At 38.2% G+C, this 23,060-nt stretch overlaps 5 protein-coding genes across 5 annotated transcripts; 1 reads left to right on the top strand and 4 right to left on the bottom strand.

Annotated features, from left to right (window-relative positions):
* Positions 1-672: 672 nt before the first annotated feature.
* Positions 673-2,016, bottom strand: LOC105560867. Its single transcript, XM_012010356.1, has 3 exons — positions 1,623-2,016; positions 1,399-1,516; positions 673-824 (listed from the first exon to the last, which is right to left on the bottom strand). The coding sequence occupies exons 1-3, from the start codon at positions 1,709-1,711 to the stop codon at positions 693-695; spliced, it is 339 nt and encodes a 112-aa protein (XP_011865746.1). The 5' UTR covers positions 1,712-2,016; the 3' UTR covers positions 673-692.
* Positions 2,017-2,121: 105 nt separating this feature from the next.
* On the bottom strand, positions 2,122-8,123 carry LOC105560868 (trafficking protein particle complex subunit 11). Its single transcript, XM_012010357.1, has 21 exons — positions 7,924-8,123; positions 7,460-7,661; positions 7,200-7,369; positions 6,932-7,120; positions 6,682-6,855; positions 6,441-6,608; positions 6,161-6,365; positions 5,911-6,084; positions 5,694-5,772; positions 5,547-5,601; positions 5,216-5,423; positions 4,884-5,089; positions 4,499-4,804; positions 4,211-4,416; positions 3,968-4,104; positions 3,438-3,650; positions 3,195-3,358; positions 2,916-3,138; positions 2,738-2,846; positions 2,320-2,396; positions 2,122-2,252 (listed from the first exon to the last, which is right to left on the bottom strand). The coding sequence occupies exons 2-21, from the start codon at positions 7,649-7,651 to the stop codon at positions 2,226-2,228; spliced, it is 3,282 nt and encodes a 1,093-aa protein (XP_011865747.1). The 5' UTR covers positions 7,652-7,661; positions 7,924-8,123; the 3' UTR covers positions 2,122-2,225.
* A 1,000-nt stretch (positions 8,124-9,123) lies between these two features.
* Positions 9,124-13,102, bottom strand: LOC105560865 (probable G-protein coupled receptor B0563.6). The gene is made up of 6 exons (XM_012010355.1): positions 12,809-13,102; positions 12,158-12,414; positions 11,649-11,875; positions 10,509-10,810; positions 10,160-10,394; positions 9,124-9,576 (listed from the first exon to the last, which is right to left on the bottom strand). The coding sequence occupies exons 1-6, from the start codon at positions 12,829-12,831 to the stop codon at positions 9,364-9,366; spliced, it is 1,257 nt and encodes a 418-aa protein (XP_011865745.1). The 5' UTR covers positions 12,832-13,102; the 3' UTR covers positions 9,124-9,363.
* Positions 13,103-17,653: 4,551 nt separating this feature from the next.
* Positions 17,654-19,802, top strand: LOC105560864 (beta-1,3-galactosyltransferase brn). Its single transcript, XM_012010354.1, has 2 exons — positions 17,654-17,891; positions 18,135-19,802. Exon 2 carries the CDS (start codon positions 18,195-18,197, stop codon positions 19,578-19,580), a length of 1,386 nt encoding a protein of 461 aa, XP_011865744.1. The 5' UTR covers positions 17,654-17,891; positions 18,135-18,194; the 3' UTR covers positions 19,581-19,802.
* A 230-nt stretch (positions 19,803-20,032) lies between these two features.
* On the bottom strand, positions 20,033-22,155 carry LOC105560861 (Sjoegren syndrome nuclear autoantigen 1 homolog). The gene is made up of 3 exons (XM_012010346.1): positions 21,899-22,155; positions 20,913-21,112; positions 20,033-20,825 (listed from the first exon to the last, which is right to left on the bottom strand). The coding sequence occupies exons 1-3, from the start codon at positions 22,122-22,124 to the stop codon at positions 20,721-20,723; spliced, it is 531 nt and encodes a 176-aa protein (XP_011865736.1). The 5' UTR covers positions 22,125-22,155; the 3' UTR covers positions 20,033-20,720.
* Positions 22,156-23,060: the final 905 nt, after the last annotated feature.

The following is a 23,060-nucleotide window of genomic DNA, read 5'->3' as shown; positions in this document are numbered from 1 at the left end:
CAATTCCTCGAGAAGCTCCCGGACGGCGTCGGATACGAAGATTCGTGGATTCCATCGATCTATCGGCCTGTCTTATGGGGTAAGCTCGAACAATCGCTACACGATTGTCCTGAAAAAGAAGAAGTAACGCCTTTGCCTTTATAATTAGGCTTCCCGAGACCTTTGAACGAGTAGATTAGAATGCAAATTAACTTTGTTAGATTTCAGTCTACGACTCATATTTCGCTCGAAAGTAACAAGTCGACCGCGAGCATATTCGTTTGCAATATTACACGCCGACACTTGTACGAGTTACAATGTAATGCGTTGCCGTATGTGGTGATAATTATTTTATGAGCGACGACGATACATAATCGTGTAAAATACGGCAGAGTTTGTTCGACAACTAGCTTTATTTTACTTTACAAAAATGGTAGCCGCTGCTTGCAATAACTCGACCCCGATTGTGGCAACCACGTGGCAAGGAAGTGCGCAAAAGTATCGTGCTCGTGCTCTCGCACATTTTACGGATCAGTTCTCACGTCGCTTGACCCACGGAGAAGTAGCCACGTCACAAAATAGACCATGCAGCAATCAACCCGATCCATCGATCCCAACGATCAACAAACTTTTCATTTGTAAGTTTGTTCGTTCGGCTCGAGTTATCAGGTTGACAAGATCGCTGCCGAACAACCGACTACGAGGAAATGAGTTTATCGTGGTTCCGTGTCCTGGATATTTTTCCGAAGATGACTTCGATAGGCCGACGAAATCTGCTGCAATTCCGCATCGGTAGGCGTGTAAGAAGCGTAAGTTCTCAGACGTGCTCTAGACATCTCCAAATCCTGCGGCAAAAAGAATATGTCACAAATTCCCAATTTTATTCGCACATGTTCTATTATTCAGTATACAATACTTTGTGTGCGTACGCACGCGCGAGGGTGAATACGTACACTTATACAAACATCTTGTATCATATCTTACAATACCGGTCTTTTACATTCAAGAATTTTAATATGATAGCTTTATAATCAACAATATTAAATCAAGTCCGTTTTATACATACGACGTCCATAATTGATGTCGCATTTCAAGATAGAAATTATTTATAATTTTACATAATCCTAATATTTTATATGCGTGTATTCTGCTTTTTTATATTACATGAAATTGTAACTGGAATTCTACTCTGAATATAAGCTGTTTAAAGTAACTTTACGATAAATATAGCAAAATGGGACAGATAACCTGAATAACATTATATGAGAAGTTATCAGTAAAATTACTTAAAAATAGATATGTGCTTTACATAGTTTGTATATATCTTCTACATTCTATACAGCACTTACAATTTTGCTTTCAACAAGTTTTCTACATCTTTCATATTTTGTTTTATGTGAAAAGTATGTTGTAGCAAACCTTTAGAAGAGCCTGATTGCGAATGCGAGATTTTTCCAAATTTAAAGGCAAATTGGTCGGTGATGAGTCAGAAGCCTTAGAAATGTTCCTACTGCGAATCTCGCGACGTAATTTATTGCTGTAAAATAAAGTGAGAGATAACGTAATTTTTGTTGATAAAAAAAGGATATACATATACGCACAAATACTATTAGCAGAAAATATTGGATTTCAGCGTAATATACCGTTCTTCTATTTCTTGTTCAAATTGCTGTTCTTTTTGCAGGTATTCGTCAAAAACACTTCCAATATCAACACTGCCGTTTCTCGCCATTTATCGGAACCGTTGCGGGCCACTGTACACGTACGAGTCCACAATTATCGATACTCATTCACGAGTAATGTTTTTACAATTGTCAACTAAAACGATCCTGTAATAAAGGAACGGAAAGGAGAAGGAAAATTGCTGCACGTTTACTAGCAATACTAGCATATCATACAGATGTATGGTTTCCATGGTAACGTAATGTTTCTCGATGCTCTTAAAAACGATCGATATCTATATACGAACTGTGACGCGATAGTAATATGATTGCTATTTAATGAGTATTTGTTAAAAATTTACAATATTATAATCTTAGGGCATTTAATTAAAACTACAATGATAAAATTTAAATAAATTATATCCACGAAAAATGTATATTCACGACTCTAATAAATATGGTACACATATTAGCTTCAACTGTCTGTGCAAAATGTGTATTATACTATTATAATACAATTTGATTAAGGAAAGATATATATATTTTTTCTTCTTTAGAAGGAAGAGCTCCCAATGTCGAATTCATTTATTCTCCTAAAGACTGCGATTTCGGCTGCAAAACCATATTATAATATAGCGTTATTAAAACATTTTTATTAATATGTAACTTTTATCCTTACCAATATGTATATATGACTCGGCAATGAACGTTCAATCATTTCCGACAGTCGTCCTTTACCCAGTTTGTGTTCCTCGTCTGTACATTTGTGATATATCGATTAATGCAAATAAAAACTCTTTAAATTATTCTAGTAAGCGCTATAACATGCTGCGGCGAGTGGTCCTACTGTCTCCCATTGTTCTCAATGCCGAGAGTGCTGTTGGGTGAATCTTTGTCTCTTTCTTTCTTATGTGATTAGTTGATGATTTTCGATCTTACAATTTCTATCTCAGTCATGTAAGGTAAGACAGAAAATCGTGAAGCAATCAGATAGTAAAGAAAGAGACAGAGATTTACCCAACAGCACCTCTCGGCAATAATAAGATCACTCACTCCAATATGTTACAGAGCTCGCTGTATATAGCAGATATTATTACCTGTAGGTACAGCTAGCGATAATGTTGGAAGAGCGACAAAACCGGCGACCAGTGGCCGTAAAACCCAATCAACTCTTCGAACATTTCTAGGCAATATGTAAATATTAACCTGGAAAAAAAAGTTCAATAAGATGATTGCATTAGCACTGCATGCAATATAAGCACATGAATCACATACTTGTTTTTGCCCAGCAAACATGAAGGCGTCGCTACCCTCCATAGCTAGACGCAAAGTGATGAGGTAATCAGAGTGATTTTTTATAAAATACGATATACAGAATGGCGTGCGAACCCATCCCTGGGCTGGCATTTTGGCTTCCAGCCCGATCACCGCATCTTCGACCCACAAAGGAGCTAAAGTTACACTACTACTGGTTTCTAATGCGGTTTCATCATTTGCTCTGTGAAAATAGCAAAGATTACAGACTGTAATATAAATCGTAACAGTTATCTTTACCTTTTCCATTTGATAGTATATACTCCAATACTAATTGGCTGCTCGCCACCTATCTTTGGGATCAAGCAATAGGCGTCAGTCCCTGTCTCACCATCACAGAGTTTAATACCCGCTAAAATGGACTCCTGGTTGTCGAGACTGTTCTCTCTTTGAATGGAATCCGCCTAATTACGAACTTGAATGTATCACAACATTCGAACTTTCCAAACGCAAACTTATATACAATTTCTTGTGGAGATTTACCAATTCTATAGATGTACTTAGAATATTTATAGGCCGTGGGGAAACACATGTAATATGAGGCATAATGATAAAAGATTCATTAACGAAACCCTTTGTAAGTGGTTCGAACAGCGTAGTGTAAAATTGTGTTGCAACTTCGAATGGTTTCTTAACCACCAACGAATATGTTAATTCTTTGGTTCCCCTAATTTGTTCGGGTCTAGTATAGTCCGCCTGTTACATATAATCATAGTAAGTAACATAGGAGTCTCCTGTTATGAGATAGATTCTTAATATGAAATAGCAGAGTTTTTGCTAAATTAATAGGCATAATCTGTTGGTCCCGTTATAAATTTATTGCCCTTGGAGTAAAATTTGTTTAGTGGAAAATTCATTGTTATATTATGTAATTGTTGCGAAAAACGATTTGTGATTGAATTTATATATTGAAAACCTGCTATCTCGTATTAGAAGCCTATCTCATAATAGGGGACTTTCCTCTAATATTATAATAAGTTGATTTATAGGGATAATTATTTGTAAGTGCCTACCTTTATTATAAAATTTCTATCACCTACTTTATGTGCTCTAACATACACAACATTCGTGATTGAGGTGTCTCTTACTATATCGCCAACAGTAATAGATATTTTTGACTCTTTACTAAGCATATTAACGCTTAATTCAGCTGAAATATATTGTAGAACAGCTTAGTTAACAGAAAAATGGATGATATCACACAATTGGACGTAAAAATAATCAAGAAAAAAATATAAAATACTATGAAAGCATACTTGATTGTTCGTTGCTACCATCCGATACAAGTATTACACATAAACTGACTGCATTAACATTCTCCTTAGCTGATAGGGATATCGTGATGGGTAGCCACTCGCCTATGAGCGCAGGATTGTTGGATTTTGCGTCTAAACTTAAACTCGATTCTTCCTGTTTAATCTCCGCGTGAATTAACGGTCTTATTGCTTCAAACTCGCCGCCACTGATGCAAAGAAAAATTATGTTAGTTCTTTTGACACAATTAATGGATACTAAGATATTGTACGAAGCTTCTATAAACGTACCGAAGTTGTTGTATTTCAGGATACAAACGATCCAACAAATTTGTTTCTCTACCCATAGCTGAGTATCTCAATAAAATACAGCAATGCGCGCTATCACCCATTTGTAAAGAAACTGTGCTAATACGAATTTCTGCGCCATCATTTTGATGAGGCGCTCTAAAGTTGAAGTGAAACTTTTTCGTTTCCTTCGGTTGAAAAATAAGGTCTGACTGTTGAGCCTCATCAATTGGAATGTCAACATTGTAACCTGGCCCACTGACTGTCATTGATGCATTAGAAAATACAATAACATCGCGGTAAGAATTCCTGCAGTAAAAGATAAAACTTACTTCCAGTGATTTTTAAAAAGCTATATTTTTTTGCGTGTAAAGATATATTTAAATACCTTACGATAACTTCCACCGTTATCATTGTGTTCACCGCATACGTTTGTTGCAGAAACCTTGCTTTGAGATCGACAAACGATGTCATGTTATTGTCATCAATTGTAAAAAGATTTGGCTCCGAACGATTGAGTTCCAGCGTCCATTTCTCCATGGCAAGATGCTTAATATCATCTGGCAAATCTGGTTCTGGATTCGGCGGTTTCTTCTGTTATCAAAGGTAAAGCCATTTTTTTTGTAAATTTTCATATAAAATAAACTTTCATTTACTTATACAATGAGTATTATATTATGTAGCCAGTAATGAAACGCATAAACGTTTCATCAAACTAACCTGTAGTATATTCATGATATTATCATAAATAACAGCTTGTCGTTCCTCTGAGAACATAGTTGAAGGCCCTAAAGCTTCAAAGGCCAGAGTAAGATAGTCTTGAATACTGGTCGACAAATAAGCGGCTCGCAATGCACTCTTTAAGATATCTGTGAGTAAGACCGGCCATCGTTCTCCATGATATTCCCACAGCATGTGCATCAATAATCTGATGAATCAAATTTTACGATTAACGCACAAATACAGTGTAAGAAAAATAACGAAAGAATCGATGACTTTGCCGAAGGCTTTCATTACAGGCAGAGAGAAAAGATTATATGAATTAACTTACGTAAGAACTTTGCCATAATCTCTAGCATTAAAGTATTCCTCTGCCATTTGCACGACTGTAAGAAAAAAAGGGGAAAGGAAATTTTGCGTATTTTATGAGCGTATTACAAGTAATGTTTATCTTTAAATTTTCAAAGGCAAGTTATACCTAATAATCGCCGCATTCTTGGACAACGGTACACTTTGAATTGCGATATCGCATTTCCCAGTAAACCGATAATTATCATCTGAAAAAAGAATGCAAATGTTTTACAACAATTTATTTATCACATGTTCTCTAAAAGATATATGTATGTAAATATATGTAAGATATAATTTATCTTGTATGTATTTATTGTATTATATGTATGTATAAATTATCTTACAGAATGATTAACCGCAGTCTTCTCCCTATATTGTAAGGCTTGTATACCGATAGCTTCTCTAGCCGTGTCTGCTGGTTCTGCGCTTAATTTCCCAGGTCGCCACGGCCGTTGCCCATAAAATTCGAGTTTCTCTTCACCCAGTAATGGATCCGGATCTGGATAGCTGTTTATATGCTAAAATAGTATTGAAACTCAAGTGATATAACAGAAAGCATGGATGTACTTGTCAAGAAACTACAGTATCTAGTACCAGACAGAGTTCTTTACACGCGGATTGTCGTAAACTCGCGTGATTAGCAGCTAATTGGAAATAATATCCCGGATGTTGCGTTTGAACAGCGGGTAATCCTTGATGAATGGCCTCGTCAAACAGTTCTGCAAATGTAGAGAATTGGCTACTCATCCAAGCATGGTGTTCAAAAATGAGCTCCTTCGGACCGATTTTTAGCTTAAATCTAACAATAAATATCAGTTAATCATTATCGTTAAAATGAAATATGTTGACACATCACTGCATTGAACATTAGTACCTTTCTGTGTGAAGTCTAAATTGAGAAATAGCATCTTTTGGAAGATTCAAATTAAACATTATTCTGCACAACTTATAATTTATAAAGCCAGCAACAGTTTTTATTTCCACTGCATTCGCATCCGTCATTCTCGTTTCTAGAAGATTGTGGTAGGCTTGCATATAATGCCTGCAAAACATTTATACATACATACATGTATACACACACTGCAACACACAGCTGTTCACATTTTTAATTTTACTTTTGCGCGAGATGCAGCTCTTGCTTGAGTTCGTTCAAGAATGCCATTTTAAATTGATGACGAACAAATAAGTACTGATGGACATTCTTGGTGAGTTGATCGCGATGACCTTTGACATTCCGATATTCGTGGTGGTAAAAGTTTTGCGCCAAGTCGTAGAACGCCGTCTCTAGTCTGCAATAAACAAAATTTATTATTTCCGTAAGAAAAAACAGAAACTAAAGGGATGAAAAATTATAAGGTCAAAAACCTGGATATATATCCCAATAAGTGATCAGCGTGCGGCAGGATGTACAAAAGTTTTGCTGTTAAATCACAAGCTCCACACAGCGCAGTCGCACGCTCAGTCGCGACTACATCCTCGGCACCAGGGAGTGGTTGAACCGCATGTTGTATCAATACTACAGCTATCTTCGTACTCCTCCCGTCGAGGGCAGCTCTAAAAAGAATATTGTATTACTCAGTTTGCGTCAACAACGTAGCAAACGTCGAATCATATCCAGAGTATAAAATGTTACCTCAAAGATTGGACTCTAGAAGCACATTCCATCTTCTTCTCATTCCATAGAGGATCATTCCAATCCAAGTCATAGAACACAACAACTACAGACGGAATGTCACTGAGGTACTTGTTCATCCAATTTCGTTTTAGGATCCCTTTGGGTATGTACCATTCGTATGAGCTACGCTGAAATGTACAGAGGTACACAGTAAGTGGGCAAATAATATTCTTTTCTTCACAAGTGTATCCCAGCGAACGTTGCGCTATCAAGTGTACCTTCGGCTTGACTGTAGGAAATTCGTGCGCCAAGCTGAGCAGCTTGAATTGAACGGCTGCGCAATCCGGCCTGCGATTATTGCTGAACGCATCCCAGATGGAACGATGCACCGGATTTGCAATGTCTAATCCAGTCAGACCTATCAGAGCTAAGGGCTTAGCTATCAATTCTGCTGGCAACTCGAACATCATGAAGCCTCCACTAGAAAAATAAGGTAACAATCGGTATACGATAAGGGCCGGTCATTAGTCAGAAGTCAGAACTGTATGTCGGTTCTTTTTCTGCCACCCAGAAAGGTAAAGGATCGACATGTAGTTCCGACTTCTAACAACTCGTCTGTAGACCGGGCTTAACTCTTGCAAGCTTTCGGACGCGTTATACGTTTAGAACTTTCTTCTTTCAACTTTTTATCATTGTTTGTGTATTGAGTATTTTAACGGTGTTTCTCAAACGCAAATAATACCTGGATCCGCTACATAAAACAGCACGTTACTAAGATGAGGAATGTTTTACGATTCGACGCAATTAATATATGTATGTCATCTTGCACTTTGACAGTTCAGATCTAGGTTATAAATTGTTATCAGCGAGAAACGGGTGCACGTTAGGTTAGGTTAGAATTCGCGTAGTCGCAGTGAAAGCTCGTGCCTTTGGCTGCTGCGCCACGTTGCACTTTCCGCACTCAAAATAAGACGGATGTGTAATTAGACATTGAGAAAAGGAGGTCAAAAGCGCTTAAAATAAAGATAAGTTGAAGGTAAAAATCATAATTGTTAAGAATAGATTAACTTGTATCCAGTAAAAAAATTGTTCACGCGTGAACATGAATAATAGAATTATATAAAAATATATACATCAAATAATATATATATATATATAATATGTCCATATAGATATTTTTACATTGTATATTTCTATATAACTTATAGATTTATACATGCTTTTGTAAGCAAAATGTTTTAATGTGAAAAATTGGTTATTTACAGTTATATATAATTGTGTACAATTAGCAATTTTTTAAGTATATAAATCTATAAAATTATATAGAACTGTGTAGAATTGTATAGAATTATACAGAAATGTACAATGTAAAAATATGTATGGACATATTTGACGTTTTATAATTTTATGTAATGCTATATATTTATGCGTATGCTCATGCGTGACAAATGTTTCACCGGGTATGAGATAATTAAATCATAATGAAAAACTTACTTATAAATTTAAGGTTCATTGATTTCTCCTTTATCTTGCTATATTTTTAATGAAAGAAAAACTTATTCCGCTAGTATGAGCCTTAAAGAAATTCAATAAACCAGAAATATAATTTAAGTAAAAATAGCAAAAGTTGTGTAATTCTCCTCGCAAAAATTGCAGAATTATTCCTTAGATGTCAAACTTGGATTGACTATAATACATATCATTGTACATGTAATTATTTCAATCTCATAAAGGGTCAGCAAGAACGCAGGCACATCTTTTTTTGTTGTACGATGTACTGTCCCTGAACACGCAAATACTGCCCGTTTGAAAAGTATTACGGTCTCGACACTTTTATCTTAGGATGTTCGCCTTATTTTTTACACAAGTATATGTTATTAACATTACGGTCACAAATTGTGAGATACGTTGTGCATACATTCATATAAAAAAAACAGAATTATAAGATTAAGATTCATCATTTGAGATATTTAATCAAAACCATCGATATAGTACAGAATTGTAATACATAAAACAATCTCGTACATTAATTCGAAGCCATTAATGATACATAGAGTTTCATTACATACGCGTCAAAAATGTACAATACTATAATAAATACAAATACAATGCGTATGTATATATAGAATAAATACAAATGATCGATTGCACCCGATGCGCAACGTATAAATACAATTTACAATTATACAATCACACGGCGTTCTAACATAAAAGCAGTGGCTTCTGACGGTTGCGCATTTTCTTCCTCCAGCCTAGTTTCCTTGGTCGGCGACTCGGGGGAGTTCAATTTGGTATGTTCCGGTGTCAGTCGAACAGTAGTACCGTGCCGGCTGTAATCCTCGATCTCGCCTATCGGCTGATCAACGTCCTGCCCCGTATTTTCATTACACTTTCCCTGTTCACAAAAATTGATCCAATTGTGCCCTCATTAATTACGAATATTTCTCTGCGGTTATAATTTTTAATATGCTTACATTTGAGAGCCTTTAATACGCGCCTATTGAAACTTTACGTTATCTTTCATTGTTGCTATTAAACATGTAATACAATGATAACAGATAGCCAAATCTGTCGAAAACAGATTTAGCAAGTATCTGTTGCAAATATTGTCGATACAAATGCCAGCAAAAATACAATGAAATCTGTTGACGGGACTTCATGCAGACTGATCGCAGAAATTGAGTAAAATCTACCATTTTATACCATTTCAATTATAGATATATATATACTTTTTTTATTTAAACGTTCATGAAATGTTAGATATTTTTGTTCGACTTCTACCGATAATCCGTTGTTAGACTATAGCAGGTTTTGCCAACAAAATACGAACTTAATGCGAGCAGATACTGATGCGATATTTGAGCAAATCTACTGCCAATCTGTTGTCATACTGCGGACAGTTTGCTTTCTGGACGATTTATAATGAGATTTTCAAATGAGAATTGTCGCAATCGACGAGTGCGACTATACGAGCTCACTTGTAGAATTCGCAGAAACTTGCTTCGAAATTCTGTACTGCAGGCAAGATATATGAGAATATAAATGGCATAATTGCTGAGCTCGACGATCGCCGAATACACTCGGAACGTTTGGTAACCGAGATCCGACGGATGACGATCGGTATACAGTATCGGCGTGAGACTTGGCGGAACTGCTGTTATGAAAAAGCACAGAATCATTGTTGTCGTCAATATCGCCAAGTGTTGCTCCTCTCTGCAAAGAGCGATTTTTGTGAGTACCGCTGGCGAGACCAGAAATATAATAATATATATATATCTAATTTTTTTTATTTTAAACTAAAACCTAATTATGAATTATTAATTATACTTGTATCCTCGATTGCGAGACAGCAACGATGTGTCGGGCGTGTTGTTGGTCCGAAACTTGTCTGCAACGGTGTGGAATTGTCGGCTTTGCACATTCAGTTGTAGAAATCGCTTAATGACCAGACTATTCAGTACAATAAATACGATCGACGGGCAAATTCGCACTACGATCTGTATAATCCAAATATACGCTCTCCATATAACATTTTGCGTAACGACCACATTTTCGCGTAATGTAAAAGAAGTGCCGGACTCATCTTGCTCCGTATAAACGATTCTCATAACCGATAGCGGACTACTGATCTATAAATAGAATAAAATATATATATCTAACAGTATATTGTACATAGTGCGTTATTATACATAAAATTATTGTGCCTATTGTATCCGCTTGTGAAGATTCGCTGATAAGTGTCATCCGAGTAAATGTACACGGAGAGAATGTTCTCTTAAAATTTATGAAAATTATGTAATCGTGAGACAATATGGCATTTCGAACAACTTCACGAGTTTTGAAAAGAAGTTTACTAGTTTTTCAAAATGCGATGTTGTCCCACGATTACATAATTTTCAGGATAAATTTTAAGAGAGAAATCTCCCGGTTTATAGAGCTTCTATTTCTGTAGAACTTTTCGGAATCTCACCGCAAAATCTTTTTCTAATTGAAACACACGAATCTTTACTGTTTATTAGAAGCCACCTCGTTGACAGGGGTCGGTTTCCGGTACTTTTTAATTTTTTCGGTGGATTTTAATTGTTCTAATATATGGTATTATGATAATGATATTAGTAGCAGATTATTGAGGATGCAACGATACAATCGTCGTTAATAATTGTTATAGTTGGCGTTCAGTAGAAATTACATCTTATATAGCATTTTATAATAATACAAAAAAATAAATATATCTTTACAAGGAATTTTAAGAAATGTGTAAAAAGATTTGCAATTAAGAGATAGATATAATTATTTACAGATAATTATGAGAAAATGGAACATAACAATATCTGCGACAGCAAAGACCTGTTACAGCAAAATATCAGACTGCAAAAGATCGCTCGATATGTCAATTTTTTCTACAAAGAAATCTAAATGCATCTTTCGACCAAAGATAAGAGTGCTATTTTATGCAGAGCAGCTTACCATGAAACCAGCAATGAAAGAAGACAGTATGAAGGAATTGATGTTCTTGCGCGCATTTCCGGTGCGAATGCGCGCCGGGAAGAATACAAAAATATATCGATCCACAATTAAGCAGACCATGATAAAAACACTGGCGGCCGAGAAGCCGTTTAAAATAACGAGTTCAAGATGAGCATGGTAGAAAGCTGATGGGTAATTATTGCTCATGCCGTAGCCCAATCTCAGCGCTGAAACATGTATATCTGTCTGTAGTTACAAATATAATTATATTAACATCCTATTATACAATCGCTGTTGGGCACTGAGGAAAAAAAAGACTGCAAGTTGAACGAACGAACTAGAATTACGCGCTGATGCATTGGCAAACTGCGTCGAGTGTAACCAAATACAATTGTCCTGTTCTGTTAAATTAATTTAAAAAAATTATTCGATGCAACAGATGGTTTTCTTCAGTCAAGCGGTATTTTTTTTCTGCAGTGCACGCTGCGTTGGGATCGGATTGTACAAACTGATTGTTATCCAAGACAGGACCACGCCGATGTGCGCCAGCGCGAGTCCGCTGAGATACAAGTATGCGATACCGCGAAACATCGGGTCGGACAGCACGACAAGGATTGCCGCATTGCCGAAAACGCCGACGGTTAAGATGATGGGGACTATGACACCGTAACAAGTCCATATCAAGGATTCCTGGTTTCGAGCAACGTCATCTTCAATAGGTATGCGTCCGATAGTAAAGTTGTTGTCCTCGCAACACAACTGAGTACTGCAAAAAGCATTTTCATTTCAGGTTTCCGTACGTATCGTAGAAAAGAAGTAACGGTAGAGGAAAGTCCCCTAATATGAGATAGCGGCGTTTGTCGTCCTTAAATCTGTTTAGTGGAAAATTCATTGTAAGATTGTGTAATCGTTGCAAGACAAAATTCGCGATTGAATTTGGGTGTTGAAAACTTGCTCTCTCTCTCATATTAGAAACCTACCTCATAATAGAGGACTTTCCTCCATTATTGTCGACAAAAATAAGAAGTTGTTAAGATCGGTGTACTTCGCAATGAACGGCCCGCACCGCTCGATCAAATCAACTGATATTTAATTAGGCGCAAGGTAGAACAAAACGATGGGTCGCTGATGAAGGATTTACTATAAAACGATATACGAACCCGTCGATCACACCTGTCAGCATTGTACGCGCCGTTGATTGTTAGTCGTACGAATTAAGATCGCCGTTAAAGAACTCGTGCCGTCGACGAGCAGTAAAGAAGCTATTTACTGTTTAACGTTTCGCGTCTTTCTTACACGCACATCTCCGTTCGTTTCTCCCCTTCTCGCTCTAGCCCGCTGCAAATCTACTTTCAATAAAGACATGATAGACTCTAACAGGTTTACCTGTGGCATATCCACCTCATGGGTCTTGCCTCAGAAAAATATAAACTGCGCAAGCTCCAGGAAGGTAACGTCAAGGTGTACGGGGTTTATTTAAACACGGAGCAGATGATAGACTTAAACCTTTTATTAAGGTCAAACTGCTTGAACAAACAATGGGGGGTCTATTATTAATTGTTGTTTACGGACGAATACTTCGCCATGGAGATAATGCGGATTATGCAATAAAGATTAAAATGCAGTTAATCAAGATTATCGTATGTCATAAAACATACGATTGACTCTTATCAGCTTTTTTTTTTTTCTTTAAGAAGCCGCCGTCTTTCGATCATTTCATCATTACTTCTTTCCTTATTAAGGAATATTGCGAGTTATACAGCTACCCTGATTATCGCAATTGATACGGTGCCGTAAATACACCGTATTTAAATGATTCATGGCAATTATGGAATGAAGGAACAAGAGAAATTTCGAGTTTTCTGTGCGTTGTACCAAAAATAATAGTCGTTTTCTTTTCTTTTTATCATTTAGAGCATGATTGTAATTTCTCCGTAATGATTAGAGAAAATGCACCGAAAAATTTTATTGACCTGCCGTCCTGTCGATGAATATTGAAATTAAATGTAAGAATGTTTAAAGACCCCGAGCTTCTTATTTTCATCTTACGGATCTTAGGATAGGTACACGAGATGCCGTGCACTCTGTCGATGAAAAATTCTTCTTTACGGGAGAATTTTGGTAAAATTTTTCATCTCGACTCCAGCACTAAAAAACGTATCTTAGACAAAATATCGAGGAAAAAAATTATATCGTTTAGTTGAACAGTCAAAGAATTATCCGTCATTCACTACGGAGAAATTGCCGTCTGGAATTTTGCTCCTATGAACTTTATGCTATTTTGTCCAGAATTATATGTCAAGCAATCTTGTTGCGTTATGCCATTCAATGCGAATTAAAAATAAATTTAAAGAGCATTACAGAATCCACTTATTTCAAAAAGATTTGATATATGGATGCAACTTTGAGGAACAATTGGGTTCGGCGGTTTTGAGACAGCACGATTATATGATATTGCGACGCAAGGAAAAGTAATAAATTAACTAATTTTACACAAAAAAGGGTATGAACCTGGCCGAAGTATAAAATATTTTTCGCAATAAAGTCTTTATTCCTTCGAATTTGCGTTTATCACACGAGAGCCTTATGAATCTTATTAATTAACTAATTTTAGGTGAGAGACTCGATCTCGTATGCGCAAAACAATACGGAAAGATTGTGGGTTAATAAACGAGCGAACAATAAATTTGTCATCTATCTTCGTGGAAAATATGACGTGCTTACGCACAATCTCTAAAGCCTGATCCACAATGTGCTTTTTGCGATTGGAAACATTCTATATTTGTATAAACGAATCGATACGCTTAAAAAATTCGACAATACGTACGATTGTATGTACAATGCACAATGTACAATTTATCAAACGTGCACAAATTCTTTCGACACATTTATTGGCTACAAAGTAGAATGCTTCTAGGCGCAAAGAACGCATTGTAGATCAGGCTTAATCGACAGATCGCCTTCCAACACTCGATACTAAAACAAGAGAGATATGCATACGTATAGACAAATAGCAAGAAGAAATAGTCTTCATTGTTCAACGATTAGTTAAAAAAATTTATGAATTTGGAAAACTGGACAAAACTGATCCGAAAAACCAAGCTCCTTCCCCCGGAAAAGTCCACGTCGAACGATACGGAAGATCGTTCAGTCAGAAGCGACTGACATCAATGACGAGACTAGCGAGATGACAGTGGATGAACGATGCATGGAATCTCGACATGGAGATTAATAATCGCGGTATCAAATTATCGGAATCGGGGTCGAAAGGCGCCGGGTGAGCGGATGCTCGTAACGAGGAGCGATCGATGGTGTCGCCGACGCCGAAGGAGGATGTCCCCACGTCCGCGACGTCGGTGGCTAATTCCTTGGAGCGGAAAACATTGTCAGAGACATTTCTCTCGCCCGATCGCGTTTCCGCTCGGTCAATCGATAAAGACCCACCGGCGACGGCGAGCGGCTCCGAGGCGCCGAGGAACGAGACGCCGCGCTGCGGTAAGGAGCTCGCCGTTTTCACGCGGAAACGACACGGACTCGCAATTCATTCGCGATGCGCGGAGAATGAGCCGCGAATTTCCGTGCGAGGAAAACAGGAGGACATCCTTCTCGAATGTCGGCACACGGACGGGCAACTACGCCGAATGGTCCCGGGTTCACAAGTCGATGATCGAATCGATATCGATCATGATTTTTCGGAACGTTTGATTTGATGACTACTAGATTGATTTCGTAAGAAGATCCGTATAATCCCTGATAGCACAACAAGTCTCAGTTATGTCTCAGTTATGTTGCAGTTATGTTGCAAAGACATTGAAACGTCTTTGCAACATAACTGCAACATAACTGAGACTTATGTGCTATCAGGGATACTTGAGGAAGCAGCCTACGAAGACGATGCTGCGCGAGAAGAAGATACAAAGTTATTTGTACAAGACGATCGATTGCGACGAAAGCAGAGGAGTCCGAAGATAGAAACGGAGCGACAAAGGAGACCGTGAGAGCGACCGTGCGACTGTTTCCCACGCAGAATGTATGATTGCCGCCGAAATTTTGGCTCGCGAGGTTCTTCGACTCACTGCGAGGAAGAGCGCAACAGCGGGACTCAAGAGTCTCGCGCCATTCACGACAGGCTATTTCTAATACTCTTTCTACAGATAAGGATGATCCTGCTTGTGGCTCAACCGATGCACCTTCTATGGTTGCGGTCAAATGCTTCGAGGTGTTCGTCGTCTCCTTCGAAAAGAAAGAATTTTATATAATTCTATATATTTATTCATGTTCATGTGTGAAGAATTTTTTACCTGAAAAAGTGTATTTTATATATTAGTTACGCAAGAGATTGATTCGGGAAGGTCGAAGTTGATAAACGCTCGAAGTGAATGAAGATAATTAACGTTGTTATTACATAAAGATTGCTAATGCAATGATGACGAATACACGTTTTTGCAAATTGTACTCGGAAATATTTCAATATCGAATTGCCAATCGGTGACCAGTCAACCTGAAATAAAACGCAAACTGTGCATCCTTCCGAGTCACTGGGTTCATCCGCAAGCACGACACCGACAGATGAATAGGCGTGTGAGCGATGACCGCGATAGGATCAATCTTGCCCAGCGCTTTGGGAAAAAAGAACCGAAAAAATAACTGACTAAAGGCCGGCTGTTCCAACCTCTTGGCGACTAATAGTTAAATCATATACAGGTCTTTGTTTTTCATTCAAATTAAACAAAGACAGATATACCCAGATAGCACATACATATAGTTCTATGAATATTCTTCTGGAGTGCAAATATTTTTAATTTCAGAATATTCCGACGTTCGATCCGACATCGATCGACGAATACACTCGACATTTTTACTTGTGTCACAGAATTAACAACGCAACCAAAATTGACTTTGCATTCTTCAACCAAAGAGTGCAATCGTTTTTTGACCAATATCTTATTAACATAGCGATATTGGCCAAACAAGCGATATGTGATTAATGGAAATTGCGTGAAAAAGAATACTTGAGAAGGGTCCGAATCCCGGACCGAAACCCAGTGAGAAATGATTCGTCGATCGACGTCGAAATGATGTCGAATCAACGTCAATTCGACGGTGTCGATGTCGATTCGATGTCGTTAAATTTCGACGTCAATCGACAAATCATTTCTCACTGGGAACGTCGTTAGTTTTTTTAAAATAAACACATTGGCCAGTGTAGGTCGTTTCAATAAACTACCATTGGTTTTTATTGCTGGCGATAGTAAATCTTTTTACGAGTTAATATAAAATAAACGCGATTTTCTTTTCTGCAGTTTGCTCGTGTCATGTAGATTTTAATTATATATTTAAAACCCAGTGCAATTTAAATTGCGTTTTAAATATAATTTGAAAAATATCGAAATCTTGCAGTATTGTCCGAGGATTTTTTTTTCCTTCTAACGGGGAGACGTAAAAAATGACAAGACCTTTTCGCAGTTATTGACTTTGTCAAGTTCGCCGCTGCACGTGATCGGATTTTTAGTTGGAGCAGGTTTCCTATAGAGGAGCCACGATCCATTTCTACGCGTACGTATTATACTCGCAGAGAGGGAAACCTGAGAGCGGCCACGCCGGCGTTTTAAGGCCTTCACACATAAAATTCCATAAGGACGTAAAACGTAAGCATAAGAAAATCGACCAATCACAGTCGAGAACGTAAGGCAATGACGCAAGCAGTAGCAAATCCAACCTGTTGATTTTCTTACGCTTACGTTTTACGTCCTTACGGAATTTTATGTGTGAAGGCCTTTACTTGATAGCTCATCTGTGGTGGTAGCGGAATAGTTCGAAAAATGAAAATGGCGCTGGAATCAGCCGAGCGAAAACGGTCATCACGGCACTCTGTGATCACGGGTGCTTTCGCGACGTAGGTCAAAATAATCCGGATCAAAATGATCCGTGCTATGATTGGTCAAATCTGGAATTTCATTGAATAAAATTTCAATGTGATGCTACGAAAGTTCAGATTTGACCAATCATAGCACAGATCATTTTGACCTACGTCGCGAAAGCACCCCAAGTGGAACGCCGGCGTGGCTGCTCTCGGGTTTCTCCCTGGTACTCGTAATATATTCCCGAGAGTGATCGGTTAGATGGCGTTGAGGAAAAAGGAAAACAAGGAGGATGCTGCACCTTGCATTTATATCTTTAAAATGACAAGGCACCCGCACGTTCTCCCGTATTATCCGAACGAGAAATGATTGTCGACAGTCCGTAAGTTGCCACTTTGCATGTCCGAGCTCTGCGCGTAGGCTTCTGTCATTAATTCAATTAAATTATATTTGCACGCTATTGCTGTGAGAAGAATTTACGTGCTGCCTTTGGTAGCTACTGTGCTTTCAGAAATAATGTCGAGGGAACGATAAATGAAGGGCGTTATTTCTAAGGAACTCGTATGAGGGGGTCGCGTTTTTATAAATGAGGAAAACATCGAACGCATAAAATTGTGTGTTGCAGGGCTGGGAACTCGAGGGAGAAAGTTTGCACGGAATATTATGCGGAAATTCGGCTGACAAGATGTGCCGTTACCTGCTCGAGTACTACTTATTCCGCCTTTATTTTCAAAGATGTCGCCGTGCCGTGTCGAAAGTTAAATTGGGATACATGCTGTTCTGCCTCGGCGCGATAGCGCTACTGGAATTTTTCGGAGCGTTTGTGCACCTGTTCGAGATCACGTACGATGAAAACTTTGTGTATCCGTACGAGGGCAACGTGCACGAGTTCGTCAGCGCTCTGCGACGTAACGAGAAACCCGAGGTCGAGCCTATAAACGAGTACAGATACGCTTTTATCTTGAAGCAGCCGCAAAAGTGTAAAGAAGACGCGGACGACGCGCTTCGTCTTGTGTATATAGTAAAGTCTGCTATGGAGAATTTTGATAGGAGAACCGCTATACGTAATTCATGGGGGATTGAGAAGAGATTCTTCGATGTGCCAGCTAGGACTATTTTTGTGGTGGGCACGCATCCAGGTGACGAAGAGGTGGAGGCCAAACTAAAACTAGAGGCAGATATCTACAAGGACATTGTACAGGCGGACTTCGTAGACTCGTATTACAATAATACCATAAAGACAATGATGAGTTTCAAGTGGTTGGTGAGGTACTGTAGCAACTCCAAGTTTTACATGTTCGTCGACGACGATATGTACGTGTCGGTGAAAAATGTGGCGACGTTCATTAGAAACCCGGCCAACTATCCATTTTACCTAATGGAATCGAGAAAAGTGTACAGCGCGCACAAAAGGGAAATCAAACGGTCGGACCTAATGGATTACAATGACGCTAATCTTGATAATAAAAGTGCGACGTACGACCCAAAAATCAAAATGTCTTTTGCGCACAGTTCCGCTGTTCACGGGTCTGCAAGTAATAATAGTCAGAAAAATGACGCGCACGCGAGACAAGATGGGCAGATCGAGGAAGGGCCCAAGGTGGAAGATGAACACTTGCTCAGGCTAAATTCATCTGCGTTGAGTAGAGTGAAACGACAGTTTTTCGATTTGGAATTGCCAGACGACATTAGACTGTTTGCGGGATTCGTGTTCACACGATCTACGCCACATCGGCATAAATTCTCGAAATGGTACGTCACGCTAAAAGAATACCCGTATCATTTGTGGCCACCTTACGTCACGGCCGGTGCGTACATCCTGTCGAAGGAGGCTCTTTTGGACCTGTACTACACAAGCTTCTACACTAAACACTTCAGATTCGACGACATCTTTTTAGGTTTAGTAGCCAAGAAAGCTGATATAGTACCGTTTCATTGCGAAGAGTTTCATTTTTATAAGAAAGCTTATACAAAATATAGTTACAAGTACGTTATAACATCGCATGGATACGAAGATCCGAACGAGCTCTTGCAAATATGGAACGAGCAGAAGGCTCTTGGAAACGCTTAAATTTATAAAAATTATAAATTAATTTATAAAAACGATGAAAAACTTCGAAATATATATTATTAGTTCGTACATACATACGAATTTAGATATGATTTCCATTTAAGAATGGAAAACAAAGTGCAATAGCATATCCTGACGAAAATATCTTCAAGAAGTTATAAAATACAATTGATATACACATGTATAGATATGCATACATATGAAAAAAAAGGTAAAATATGTCAATGCAAAATAATAATTATTTGAAAACGTTCAAATATTATTGTAAAATATTTTGTAATTTTTCTAGAATAGACTTCAACCTTATATCAGTCTTTATATATATATATATATATATATATTTATATATATATATAATATCCTCTAATAAAAGTCAAATTTTTAGTATTACACAGATCAAACTTCGCATTTAAATACTGTTAATAATACTTATAATTATTTCATGATGACTTATGTACTGCATATATATTCGCTCGAGTTTATAAATAGTACTGTCGTTCAGTTATACATTTAATTTAACACACGTAGACTGATTAATATTATTTGTAATAATCATAAGTAGAACATATACTGTGTGTCTTTGTGAACCCGTGATAAATATTTTAACGACAAAGATTTTGTAATATTTTAAGACGAAATTGTAGTACGGACATATCAAGGCTATGTTTTTCAAGTGGGAGGAGGGTAGAGATTGCGAATGACATACTAGAATTTGGCTCGCTCAGGGAATGGCAGGAGGTTGGTTGTTAAAAGGTTGTCAATGACACCTCGACTCGTGAAAAGACTTTTCGTCACTAGCCACTTTGCCATTCCTAGCCTCGGCATTCCCGTATTAAAATTGTCGTCTTGAAATGTTAATATTCGCCGTACGCATTTTGTCATTAAAATACATCGCTAGTTTAGAGACATTCCACACAGGCATTTGTATAGTTAATAAATTTTTGCAGGCGCTATAAAAATTTTGTATGTTCCAAAGTTTATATATTTATAAGTCTATATATTTAATTTTGTACTTGTCAATTAATAACTATATCTCTGTGATAATGCATCCATTAATAGTTTAATAAATTTTCAAACAATACATTTTCTCAGCATCTGGTCCCTCACAAGCATTTTTGTCGAGCTCTAATTTATATCTTATTATCGATACTGCTGCTTATCAATATTGGCTTTAACTAAAGTCTGATCCAGACTCACTGCTTCTTTTTTGATCATATTAAGCAATAATTGGGAACTCTCTAGAATCTATAACAAGACAAATATAACACTTGAGAGATGCACGAGATTAACATCCGATGAAAAAATAGATTACTAAATAATTACAACCTTTACCTTCACGTATGCCGCCTCGGTTTCAGCAATTATCCTGTCGTATTCGTTTCTGACCGTGATCCTTTTTGCTAAACTATCGTTGAGCTGCGTAAGCTTACACGACATCTTCTCAATTTCGCGTTGCAGGCTGTTCTTCTCTTCTTCCTGGGATTCTACCTGAGCTTGAAGTTCCAATCGCCTCAGCTTCATCTCTTCTAAATCTAGAAAAACAATCTCATTTCAGTATAAATACGTCCAATGAGGGATTTCATCGCTGTAATGATCGGAGCAATTTTGTTCCTAAAAATATCAAGTCAACGCGGAGTAAAGTGCTCGGAGATGTACAGCCTGACATTTGAGCGACAGCATCTTCTTTCACGATTTCGGTGCCTTCAACGCGCCACATTGGCCTTGTGCAGCAAGTGTATCATATTTTATTTGAGATCTCCAAAATCAGGCCAATCAAAGTGAACTCAAACTGAAAACTTTTGTCCGTCAGGCCTGGTCTACAGTGAGTTGTTAGTCAGAAGTTAGAACTATACGTCGGTCCCTTTTCCTTCACACTGAGAACTTCCTTTTAAAATTTACCCTGAAAATCAGGTCCAGAAAGAAACAGGATTGACCTATAGCTCCAACTTCTAACGACTGAACTCATTGCAGACCAGGCCTTAGACCTACAATGAGTTGTCGGTCATCAGTTAGAAGTCGGAATGACATGTCGATCTGGGTGGAAGAAAAAGGACTGACGCGTTGTTCTAAACTTCTAACTAACGACGATTTTGGTACCTTGAACGCCACATCGGGCTTGTACAGCAAAAGTATATTATATTTTATTTCAGATCACCAAAATCACGTTAATCAAAGATTCAAACTAACGGAAAGCTTGTGGTCTATACGGCCTGGTTTAACTAACTCATTGCAAACCGAGCCTTACACTCTGCCTACCCGCCTTGCAAACTGACGAACAGTGATAAGTGACAATTTTTAGGTTAAACTGGACGGATTACATTTGACGAGTTCCTGATTATACGTTTGCAGAGCAGCCCCATGTTGCGACATCGTGAACCCTCCATTCACGGTAAACTTCATATAAAACGTGTGTCTAAACGCGGCCGACGACGGCAGGGCTGTCAAAGGGTAAGAAGTGAAGACGTTGTTTACCAACAACTCGAACTTGGGAGCGAAGAGACCTTCGGTTTTGGCGCGCGGTTCCCGCGCCTCGCGCGTGCGCATCGGGAGCGGAAGTGGCGGAAGTACGAAAATTCTCGTCTTTTTCCCGCGTTGCGAACCAAGTACGAAAGTCCAAGGGAAATGAAAACTCGCGGCAGCAGAAATCGGTTCCCGCAACGCCGTGGCGGCGATATTTTTTCTTTTCAATTCCTAAAGCGGCCGTCGTCGCAGCGGCAATTAGAAAAGTCGAGCTCTAAAAATCAGAATGAGCGGCGGACCGAGAGACACCCTTGCGGAAAAAGCACTCAAGCTTCGAGCGTCGACACTCGATTGTCCGAATTTACTCTCGCATTTGGGTGCAAATATTTAAATCTGGGTGTTTACGCCCAATATTGAGGGTAAATTCGGACAAAACACTCAAAACGCGAGTATTTTTCTTTTTCCGTAAGGGCGGAACAACGAAAATTTCATGGAGTTTGCGCGGCGCCTCGCAGCTTCCGAAATATAAATACGACTCGTGATTAACGGAAATAACGTGTTTGTTTTAACGAATTCGTCCTGCAAATTCGCGATCCCCGAGATCGGAGCACGATCGGGTTAACTGGACTGCTTTCGAAACCACTTTTCCTTTTCCGAGCTGGATCTATATATTGCATAATACTGTGCACGATCGTAAAACTACTTTCGGAGTCTTAGGCCCGGTTTCGCCAGCGTTGTTTAGCTGTAAGCTTAGCTTAATTCGTTCTTTGCCTCTTTTCAACTGTTACTTTAGAAAGAGACAAACATGAATTAAACTGAGATTGAAGTTAAACGACGTTTGGTGAAACCGGGCCTAAGGCCTGGTTTCGTCAAACGTCGCTTAACTTTGATCTTACAAGTACAAGGCCCGGCTTCACCAAACGTTGCTTAACGTTAATCTTAGTTCAATTCATGTTTGTCTCTTTCTAAAAGGCTTTGAAAAGAGACGAAGAACGAATTAAGCTAAGCTTAAAGTTAAGT

This window comes from Vollenhovia emeryi, unplaced genomic scaffold (genome assembly GCF_000949405.1).
Source record: "Vollenhovia emeryi isolate VEMERY1.0 unplaced genomic scaffold, V.emery_V1.0 DF939218.1, whole genome shotgun sequence".
Classification (NCBI taxonomy): domain Eukaryota; kingdom Metazoa; phylum Arthropoda; class Insecta; order Hymenoptera; family Formicidae; genus Vollenhovia; species Vollenhovia emeryi.
The sequence above is the reverse complement of the archived record's forward strand: the minus strand, read 5'-3'. Positions and strand labels throughout refer to the sequence as shown.